This window comes from Channa argus, chromosome 13 (genome assembly GCF_033026475.1).
Source record: "Channa argus isolate prfri chromosome 13, Channa argus male v1.0, whole genome shotgun sequence".
NCBI classification, from domain to species: Eukaryota; Metazoa; Chordata; class Actinopteri; order Anabantiformes; family Channidae; genus Channa; species Channa argus.
In genome coordinates, this window is record NC_090209.1 from 2,717,404 (window position 1) to 2,729,429 (window position 12,026).

Sequence of the window (12,026 nt, forward strand, 5' to 3'; positions counted from 1 at the left end):
ACACACACACACACACACACACAGTTCATAGCACAACCAATTACACTCAATCACCTCTGTAACTAAATACAAGTGGGTGCTGTGATGTTTTATTGGATGTGAGGATGGATGTGTGTGGAAAGGCTCAATTCCGCTACTGATCAAAACCCAGTTTTCTGTACTGTCCAATACTTTACTGCCACTTTTAATAGGTTTTATTACAAAAAAACAAAAACAATTAAATAATAAATTCCAAGCAATTTGATTATTTGACCACATTTGTAACAATGAAGCTAAATGCAGAAACACCTCTCTGTGTTCAACAGCAGCATCTTCCACAATGACCCACACCTCTAAATCACTCAAACTAACACAACCTGAACAGTATGACCTATCAGCTGTAGGACTAAGGAACTTACCTCTGAGTAACAATTCATTAAGTAATTTCTATGACAGCAACATCACATTACAGAATCTATAATATCTACCATAAACATAACGCAAAAGTAGTTTATGATATTAAGAATTGGGTTAAGTTTAAAAAGAATAAAGAATCAGTAACTATCATTATCTGATCCCCAGACTTCATCTCTACTGCTGATGTGATTCCTTCCTGAGCAGATAGAAAGGGAGGGGGCTAGTTTGGGAGTGCACGGGCTGCTGCCTCAAGGTGGAATTATACTTCTGCGTTCTGCACGTAGTTACATACATGGGTTATATTTGGATATGTTCACGCGTGTTTCTTTTATACTTGCACAATAGATATGTGGTCTGCACTGCGGGGCTTCAGCGAGCCACTGCAACCTGCAGTTTCCCATACATCCCTTCTCTGCGTAGGTCCACATTGACATTTACGCATAGTGACAGAGAAGTATAATGTCCTTCAGACAGACATAGGTATATTATGCTCAACCGTGACCTCGGTCACTTTAGTGTGTTCATAATAACAAGTGATTATCTGAATTTCTATTGCACGTACAGAATGGACACAGCGAGCTTAAGTCAAAGAAGTAGCAGCAATCATCATCAGCAATCTGTTTGTCTGCTCACGTCACCTTTTGTCTGAGCCAACATGGACCATTTGAGTACCCCACAAAGTCCCATTTGTACTAAAGGGACTTATCCCTGGGACAGGAACCTGTTGTTGAACTTAGTTTCTCAACCTGTATTTCCACCACAGGAACCAGGGTCTACGTTAAGTTCTGGGCTGTAGGTTAAAGTGACTTTTGCACAAAATAGAAAACCATTGTCAATCTAATTTCTGCTACACTAACACTAACATATTTATCAAGCTTGTGCTGCTTGTATTGCATGACAGCAGAGTACATTAGACTTAGACCTCCTGATTCTGATCTTTGATAATCAAAACTGACTTCAGACTCTTTCTTATGAAGTAAAGATTAGCAGAGCCAAACTTCCAGCACTGATAAACACTCACTTGTTCTCAATGAATGTGTCACATGGAACAATGTGTGCTGCAGAAATTAAAGGATGAAAATCGAATTGCTTTGCTAAATACAGTACACAGATCAGCCACAACATGACCACTGGTGGTCCCAGTAATGCAATAGAGGACAGGGTCAGCATGTCCACTGTGAGCAGTCTACAGCTACACAGCAAAATGCGATGCACTGTGTGCAGAGGTGGTACAAGTGTAGAACTCACATAAGTGCTAATATTGGCCAAATAAATAAGTAACGTATTACTTCAAATCTTTTACTCAAGCAATAAACAGATGATGTATATTTTAATTAAAAAACAAAAGTACTCCACTAAGAAAACCATGTATTTTAAACAAAACTAATTATGATATTTATGGCAAATCATATACAGTAATTAATAAAAAATAAGGGTCGAAGGTCACTGCTGGTAAAGGTGGAGCCGATTTTAACCACTTCATATGCTGACAGCTGGTTAACCCATAATGATACTTCAGCATTTATTAGTTTCCTATGCTTTAATAAAACCACACACATTTATATTAAAACTAAGTATTAATGTTGTGGCTGATCAAGGTAATTAGACTGGTTTTCAGTGACCTGCAAAAAATCCTTTAATGAATTCAGATATAATGAATAAATGTATAAAATTTTTTGTTTTGGTTGTTTTTTGAGAAGATGTTAAAATTAGAACCAGGTCGTAACAACTACAGTTTAGTAACATCCATGCTGAGCTGCTCTGGGGATTTCTGATTAAGTCTTTGTTTCATATCACTGCTGGTGGCTTGGGGTTATTATCATGCATCCATCCATAATTATTATTAACTGCTTATAATGTTGGAGATCATGGGGGGCCTGGAGTCTATCCCAGCTCATAGGGTGAGAGGCAGGGTCCACCTTGGCGAGGTCTCCAGTCTATCGCAGTACCAACACAGAAAGACATACACATTCAGACAACCATTCACACTCACATTGACCCCTACGGGCAACTTAGATTCACCAATTAACCTAACATGCTTGTGTTTGGACTATGGGAGGAAACCAGAGTACCCGGAGGAAATCCACACAAGCACGGGGAGAACATGCAAACTTCAGGTTGGTTTTTTTTTTTTTTTGTTATTTATTTTTCTGTATTCATTATTTTGCTTTCCATTAGTGTTAGGGTTAGATAAGACCTATAAGTGCATGTCTTAGAAATACTGTACAAACAGACAGGTGTGGATATTCCACAGTAAACTGGCACTTTAGTATCTGTGTCTCTCCTCAGCTAATTAACTCAATGCTCAGAGGCTTGGCCTAATCCAAACCAGCTCAACGCTCTGTTCCCCCACCAAGTTCTACACACACACACACACGATATGACGGACAGCGGGTGTGTGGCACTGATGGTAGAGGGCTGAGAGGTGGCAGTGAGACTAATAGCGAATAAACCGATCACCACCACCCACACAGCGCTGAAGCACTCGGCTGAACCAGCATCAGTCTACATCAAAAGAAGAAGCTGATCCTTCTCAGTGAACACAATCATTCCCTGAAGTTAATATTCCCCTATCCTTTAAGAACTTTAATCCAAATGTGTTTCTAGCCTTCTCTAAGCAGGAATTTTAACCCACACTATCCTTTATTTGTTTTTAAGGTTTGGTTTTATTTTTCATAACATTGGGTCCATGTGTCCTGTTTGATTATTTTTTAACAGTTTGTCATCACTACCTGCATCCTTCCAGAGGTTTTCTGTCTTTTTCAGATTGTTTTGCAACTCCTTCTGGTTGTTGTGTTTCTTAAAACTGAGCTCTGGGACTTTCCAGGAAGAAATATTAAGACTTACTTCATACAAAAGCTCTGGCCTAGGGGGCCCTCAGAACCACCAAGCCCCTGGGGCTGTGCTCAGTAGGCCCATTTCGTAACTCATCCATGCATTCATACAAAATGTACTAGTGGGTATAATGATGTACAATTATTTTTTCCCTTCATGTTAGTGTTTCAAACTGCCAGTTATTTTGGTCAAAGGGAAACAAATCCACAACAGTTTTGATATTCAAACCAAAAAATCTTTACTGTAAATCTGCGTGATGTTCACATAGGATTTTGTAGAATTTTATTAATAATGATTATTTGAAAGAATTTAAAAGTCTGGTGATTATTTAATTAATGATTTGATATAATGTAATACACACTTCGTCTGTACACATATGAATATAAAAATAACAACAAATGGTTCTGACCCACTGACCTTTACTGGTGTCAGACTGAAACAGTGATATTTCTTCATTAGACTGTTTTAATTGCAAATATGAAGCTGTGTGTGGGAGTTTGCCTCAGTATGCCTCCTGGTTTCCTCCTACACACCTGTCACAAACAATACTTAAGTGTAGAAAACAGCCTGCTGTTTTAAAGCAGCTGCATGTACCAACACTTACTTTCTCATCCACTCTTGAGGAGATTCTTGTGGTCTCAATGTGCATAAAAAAAGACCGATAGCAAAAACAGAATGATACAAACAGAAAAAATGTGGCACTGCAGCTTCACGCTGGAGTCCAGCATCAGACACAGACTCTCTGTTTTTAACAAGCAGCTATGTTGCTGTAACCCTACACACCTTGTTGTTGTTCATGCACTGCAGCTTCATCTGTTTCATGTAGGTGGTGGTGAGAGGCATGTTGTAGTCTATCACCTCTGGCACCAGAGAGCTTGGCCTGTCATTCTCTGGAGAGGGGCCGGGAGGAGGGGACAGAAGAGGAAACAAGAAGAGGACAGAAAACAAGAAGAGAAGAGGACATTGTTAGGTAAAAATAGGAAAGCTATTTTATGACTGATGTGTATCCATTATGTTGTATACAGATTACATAAAGAAAAAAGAAAACATGTGTGTGATGTAACTTTTGTAAACATTTTGTCCATCATGTTCTGTTGTGCCCATGTGCAGAATACTTTCATGTATGTACCTCTGTGTATAAAGAGCATAATTTAATGCATTAAGCCTTAACGCTACTGAGACTGAGACAAACGTATTAGCTGATTCTCTAGAGGGAGATTTCACCAAGTTTTGCTTTTGGTCTCAATGTGATATTTTGTTATTTAACAGATACATTTGATTAACTTCTCCCTCATCTTTAAATGCAATACAAACACCAATACAACCCCCCAAAGGTTCTTTAAAAAGGAATCAAAACAGTGATCCAGCTGGAAACTATGTGCTAAAGTTCATATAGAAAGTTCATATATAAGTACTACTCAAATGAAAAATGTAAGAAGAAAATTGAAAATCAGTAAAGTTGCCCTTTAATACCAAAACTCTGAGCATTATAATCAGTGTCAAGTTTAATCAACAACTTTGAGAGCAGGCCCAAACTGGTATGCAAACAGTTCTCGACTTGAAGACAATAATCTTTGTCACTGTCACCTGCTGAAATATTGTTTTAAAAAAGCTGGCAACGTCCTGCTAAATTTGATTTCCCTATGTAACTGGCCACTGATTGGTCTTCTCTTAAACCCATCAAGTGCTAATCGGCACTAGAGGACCTTCTCGAGCTGAAGAGGCACAGACGGAGAGAAGCAGAGATAGGAGATAGTGTGCTAGAGACTGATTATACCTCAAAATACAAGTGTATCTTTCTGTGTCCAGCACATTATTTCAAAAAGCTTTTTACATTTTTTCTCAGAAAATAAATAATGATTCTATCAGTATCAATCACATTCTGTCACTCTCAGTCTCTACCAGTTTCTCAAATCTCCATCCATACCGCTGTCCTCTGCTTTTTCTTTCCCTCACACACTGACCTCAACATGTCTGAAGAACCTACAGAATGAACATGGCTTAGCAGGATGTACAGAACAGTAATCACTGTCACACACAACAATAATGTGACTGTATGACTAATCCATCAGATGGTTATAATGCATGTGCAGTGCTGGAGATTAGAGTTTAGATGAAGTGACACCAAGTTTCTGGGATGGTACCAGCTCTTTAAGAAGCATGCACAAAAGGATGATCCCTCATGATTTGATGCTATACACAGACGTGCGCACACAGACACACACACACTCGCACAGTGAACCTGCTGCCTGTGTCAATTAAACATGGCCTCAGTGTTCACTGATTAACTGCATTTAATAATTCACAGCTGAACTTTAATGGGAGTCACTTTAGCATAGTGATAAACCAAGCTGTGTTTGTGTGTGTGTTTCTCTCTCTCAGGGAGAAGCCGAACCCCCACAGGGTAGGAAGCCAATTAGCTGCTCTCTCTCTGAGTGGCATCCAGCGATGGCACAACACATACTAAGTTGAAGTATCACAACTTGTGTCATTACTCCTAAATATGAATGTGTGTGTGTTTGATTGTTTGCTCAGCTTATTATATCTGCTAATTAAACAGTTCTATTATATCCAATGGAAACCCTTTAGTTATGTTTTTCTGTTTGCAATTGTATTTTTTAAACCTAAAGCACAGTCTAGGTGGGGAAATCCATTTGATAATATGGTAATGTATCCAAAATTAGCATAAAACCTACAAAAAACAGAATCATTTTTGTATTATTCACATAGTGAGGCATCTCTATGTTATCAACAGCATTAAGGCCTTACTTTTCACCTTTTGCTTGCATTTGTAAAAGTCCTGACATATGTATGAACGAGAAAAACCACAGACATGGCATCATAGCATGTTCCCTTTATATGTTTCATTTGTTAGCAGGACCTCTCACTGCTCATCTTCTACATCCCCCTTCACTTCCTCTGTGTAAACTCATTTCAGATCTATTCTTTTTAAATCTTTTTTTCACCACCCCCACTCACTCCACATTTATTACCCATTCCCCCCAAAGCACCCAACAGCACTGGTTCCTTCTCCCTCTGACTCCCAACTCGGTGGAAAATGAGCTCATTTCCTGGGCCATTTTCTATGTTAAAAGCCATTAATTAGGCTAATTGAGGAGAGAGACAGGACACTCCAATGACTCCTCAGTTTAATGAGGGCCAAGGAGAAAAACAGAGGAGGTGAGGAAAGGATGGAGGAGGGGAAGACAAGGAATATGGGGACAGGACAGGAAGCTTGGAGCAGGGAGCAAATGGTAGAGAGGCACAGAAGAAGAGTTTGATGGATAAGAGGATAAGAGAGGAGAAAAAAGACAAAGATGGGGTATGGGAGGATGGGCAAGAAAAACAGGAAGGGGGGATGGATGGGGGAGGGACAAGGGGTATGATAGAGGGAAAATGTGGGGAGAGAAGCTTCAGGGTGCCAGTAGCTATGTAGTTATGTTTGCAGAGGAGAGGATGTGGAGGAAAATGGATGTCAACGTCTTGTCTTTCACCTGGCAGTTAGAGGCTCCATCAAAAATGTCCAAAACATTATCATTAAATTTCACATTTCTGCACACTGTTATTAAATGCCAAATGCTAAAGTGAAGTGTTACAGAATTTAAGTCAAAGACAGAAGCAGAATTGATTTTGAAAGACATGTGAAATAAAAATCAGATAGTTTTTAACTGTGAAACAATGTGAACATGCCTATGTCTATATCTATATATGTGTCTATATCTTAGTGTAAATCAGATACACCAAGCCGATTGTCTGCCGTCAGCCAATGCCAGGCCAAACCTGGACCTCCTCAGACCCCCTTGGTGTGTTGGTGAAAGAGACGGATTACTTGATCGGTTTAGCGAATCAGTGCATGAAGTGAAATCACCATATTAACAACAAAAATACAATTTATAACTTCCTATCAGCCATATCTTCAAGTAGAAGTTATAAGCTGTGTCACGATCTGGGCCTCAGCTACACTTCCTGCCTTTGGACTTTTATTTTGTAGCCCCTTTTCCCCACTTCCTGTCCTTTAATTTTACCTTTTGTTATCCCTCTTTATTGTTTGCACCTGTTCCCCTCAGTATTTAGGTCCAGCCTTCCCTACAGTTGGTGGGTTATAGGCGCTAGTCTTCAAAACAAAATTAGTTGAGGACCTTTTTATTTATTTTTAAATTTTAATTGACTTATAGTAAAGGCCAGGAATTCTAAATGTTTGTCTGTTTTGTTTTGTTTTGTTTTTGTTTGTTTTTTTACTTTAGAAAAGTTAATAATTAGCAAGGTTTTTAAAAATAAACTGCATCATATTGGAGAGATCGGCTTCAGTGTTCATGCTGTTTGTCACCATATAAATATCCAGCTTTAACTTTGTAGTAGAAAGATTATTGTTCATAATCCTACAACTAATCTTACAACTGACGTCACACATGACTGGTTTAATGGTGGAAAAGTGTGATGTTGATAATTGGCTGAATGTTTGCCATACGAGATTCATTTACCAATATTTTGTGAACTGAAATACAATGTCTCAATTTAGGAGCTGCATTCTTAAAAGGCTGCAGTTGAAGACCTTGACTGAATTTACATGCACTTAAAAAACCTGGTTTCTAGAAATCTGCATATATATGCAGCAGAAGAGTAACTTGATTTTTCCTCCAGCTCTGATATTTTTTGAATCCTGGCTCACAGATTTTAACTGTACAGTGACAGATTGACTTTTCTTTCTTTTTTTTCCTCTTAGCGCAAACTGTCTGAATTAAATATCCGAGGGGGAAACTGACTTATTTTGTCTTTTATGATGCCCTTTCTGTTAGTAAAATTTTCTGTCGAACTTTAAGTGGCCAGTGCTTTTAAAACAAGGAAGCATGACTCCATTAATGATCTCTCCCTCATTCAGTCAGCTGCTTATTTCCTTCTACAGCCTTTACGCTGTTGAAGAAGGCAAATTTAAAAACCTGGTTATATATATACATTGCTTAGTGGGTAACGCCACAGACATCAGGGCATCCTTAATATCCAGTAAAGAACCTAATGATACCTGACCACCTTAAACAAAATAGGAATTAGAATAAGAGCTCGAAACATGAGAGTCGCACTGGCTCGGATTTCACCTGGGTGCTGGGGAATGAGGGCTAAAAAAAAAGCATGAACTATAAGTAGCAGTATCCCCCACTGGGAAGGAGGTTAGAGGCTAAGATCAAGGAAACACAGAGGTTAGGCATCTATCAGAATTGCAGAAGGCTATGATGATTTTATTGGAACCGAAGAACGAGCCAAGAGAAGAAGTACAACACAATGTCTATACCTAAGGCCTTAGAGACCATTAAGCAAAGGTTCACAGCTCTGACTACTCAGCAGAATCCAAAGAAGTAGAAGCCAGGAGAATAAACAGATGTTCTCCATTGAGCCATCTAAATTGTACTCTCAGTGACAGGGTAAGACCATTAGAACATCTCCTTGAAGGGTGGAGACTAAACAATACTGGAAAAGGATATGGGAGAAGGAAGCATCACTTGACAAGAATGCACAATGGCTGAAACCCACCCTGAATTGTTAAGCAAAGCCTGGAAAGTCCTGATCCTGAAGGACTCTCAGAAGGGAGTACTCCCATCCAACTACCAATAGGAGCTTCCACTCCTCTGCACAACATGGTAGGTCGTGTTAGGCATCATAGTGCCTAAGAGAATGGATCATAGGGCTCCATACATGTGCAGGGCCAAGACAGGATTTGACAGTAGCACCATAGGAGCAAAGCACCAGCTACTGGCAGCTAAAGCAGTCACTTCAAATACCACACAAAGATCCTGGAATAGTTTGAACTGTACAATGTCTTCATCAAACACTCAGTGGGGCTGTGGAAAACAACTTTAGAGGCCAACTTCTAGCCAAATGCATGTCGCCATCAAATGTGGCATCTGCCAACTACATGCCCACTGCTGTTTTGCGTATAGCTGAACCCCCTCAACCAGATCATCACCAAGGCGTATTATGAATACTTAGTATGGAATAGAGCAGTGATCAGCCATCTCCTCTACATGGATGACATCAAGCTCAATGTCAAGAGTGAATGAGACGTCGACTCACTGATTCACACTACTAGGATCTACAGCATGGACAATGGAATGTCATTTGACATTCAAACAAAGGTACTACCAGAAAGCAACATAGCAGATGTTGAGGTCATCTTCATGAACAGGTGCTGGTCATATAATAAGAATATCTTCACTAAGCTGATGTATTTCACTAATTCCATTCAAGAAGTGAAACTTGTATAATGTATACATTCATTCCACATAGACTGATATATTTCAAGTGTTTATTTCTTTTAATTTTTATGATTATAACTGACAACTAATGAAAAACCCAAATTCAGTATCTCAGAAAATTACTTAAGACCAATACAAAGAGAATTTTTTCACAGTCTAATCAGCTAATTAACTCAAAACACCTGCAAAGGCCTTTAAATGGTCTCTCAGTCTAGTTCTGTAGGCTACACAATCATGGTACAGACTGCTGATTTGACAGTTGTCCAAAAGACGACCATTGCCACCTTGTACAAGGAGGCCAAGACACAAAAGGTCATTGCAAAAGAGGCTGGCTGTTCATAGAGCTGTGTCCAAGCACATTAATAGAGAGGCGAAGGGAAGGAAAAGATGTGGTAGAAAAAAGTGTACAAGCAATAGCGATAACCGCACCCTGGAGAGAATTGTGAAACGAAACCCATTCAAAAATGTGGGGGAGATTCACAAAGAGTGGACTGCAGCTGGAGTCAGTGCTTCAAGAACCACTACGCACAGACCTATGCCAGACCTGGGTTTCAGCTGTCGCATTCCTTGTGTCAAGCCAATCTTGAAAAACAAACAGCATCAGAAGCGTCTCACCTGGGGTAAAGACAAAAAGGACTGGACTGCTGCCGAGTGGTCCAAAGTTATGTTCTCTGATGAAAGTAAATTTTGCATTTCCTTTGGAAATCAGGGTCCCAGAGTCTGGAGGAAAAGAGGAGAGGGACAGAATCCACGTTGCTTGAGGTCCAGTGTAAAGTTTCCACAGTAAGTAATGGTTTGGTGCCATGTCATCTGCTGGTGTTGCTCCACTGTGTTTTCTGAGGTCCAATTTCATGCTTCCTGCTGCTGACCAACTTTATGGAGATGCAGATTTCATTTTCCAACAGGACTTGGCACCTGCACACAGTGCCAAATCTACCACTACCTGGTTTAAATACCATGGTATCCCTGTCCTTGATTAGCCTTCAAACTCGCCTGACATTAACCCTATAGAAAATCTATGGGGCATTGTGAAGATGAAGAAGCGATATGCCAGAACCAACAATGCAGAAGAGCTGAAGGCCACTATCAGAGAAACCTGGGCTCTAATAACACCTGAGCAGTGCCACAGACTGATCAACTCCATGCCACACCGCATTGCTGCAGTAATTCAGGCAAAAGGAGCACAACTAAGTATTGAGTGCTCTACATGCTCATACTTTTCATGTTCATACTTTTCGGTTGGCCAAGATTTCTAAAAAAACTTTCTTTGTATTGGTCTTAAGTAATATTCTAATTTTCTGAGATACTGAATTTAGTTGTCAGTTATAATCATCAAAATTAAAAGAAGTAAACACTTGGAATATATCAGTCTGTGTGGAATGAATGTATACATTATACAAGTTTCACTTCTTGATTGGAATTAGTGAAATAAATCAACCCTGTCAAGATATTCTAATTATATGACAACACCACAAACATAACAAGAAGAGCATAGTGATAATTGAAATACCCCAAACTGTTATATTCAATCTACCAAAAATCTTATTCATTCACAAATTCACACACAAATTCTAAAGTCACGTTGTTTTTTCAAATTTTTGTGAATTTAAATCGCTTACACAAACAACAGTTCTGCTTTGCTCCTTGTTTCTAGTTTAGATAATTTCTTCCGACCTTTATTTCAGTATTTACTGCCGTAGGAAATATTTAAACAGTGTTTCCCTTGCTAGGTATTTTTAGTTTAGTTTCTATTAATCCTCTAAACCCCTGCACCACTTTTATTGTATGCAATAAGTCTTGTTTGTACGTATACATATTATACATATATACTTTATACACAACCTTAAAATTTGGTAATAAAGTGTTATACATTTTATGTATTCTTGTTTGTTGTGTTTACAGTGGTTATTCAGATTTAAAAAGCACTGTAAATCTAGTTTAAGTTGTCTCATTTCCCAACTAATCTAAAATGATGGCCATTGAAAATGAGTGGCTAGAAACTTTGGAAAACCACTAGCCAGAGGCTGGTGAGCAAAGATAGATAAATGGACACAGACAGACATAAACAGAAAGACAGGCAGTCTATAACAGACCAATAACCCATTTAACAAACCCATCAACAATCCCTTTGATCTAATTTCTGGGGTTTAGAACTTGTACAGCACTCTCTAACAGTCATTTACTCTACAGTAGGTAAACAGTTTTGTGCACCTGTAATTTCCGCTCAGACTCAGTACCACACAGTAACTGGCTTGTAAATATGTAACTGCACCCAAACCGCAGAAAACAGATTACTTAAACAGGCTGCTTGATGTCCTCAGACTCGCAGTGAGATCAGAGGACTCACTACCTTGAGCAGGAGCTGCAGTGCTGCATTGGTACCTTTGTAGTCCTGTCCTGTGGTGCTGATGTGCATCCTCTTCTGACACTCTCCACAGCTCATCAGGAAACGAGTCACTGCTTCTCTTGGCAGGAAGGCGTATGTCTCTGCGATCTGAGAAAGAGAAAAAACAAATGAGTGACAGGGGGTTTAATATCTCCTGTCTG

The 12,026-nt window shown here is 39.3% G+C and overlaps 1 protein-coding gene across 2 annotated transcripts in view; it reads right to left on the minus strand.

Annotated features, from left to right (window-relative positions):
* LOC137139065 (nucleolar protein 4-like) overlaps nucleotides 1–12,026 on the minus strand; it is a 150,322-nt gene that overhangs the window by 103,268 nt on the left and 35,028 nt on the right. Inside the window, exons 3-4 of one of the 2 annotated variants that reach the window (XM_067525768.1) lie at nucleotides 11,862–11,973; nucleotides 4,015–4,121 (exon numbers count right to left, since the gene is read on the minus strand). In XM_067525768.1, coding sequence (XP_067381869.1) covers nucleotides 4,015–4,121; nucleotides 11,862–11,973 — 219 coding nt within the window. Of the gene's footprint in view, nucleotides 1–4,014; nucleotides 4,122–11,861; nucleotides 11,974–12,026 lie in introns of those variants that run through there. The other variant, XM_067525771.1, reaches the window with a different exon arrangement.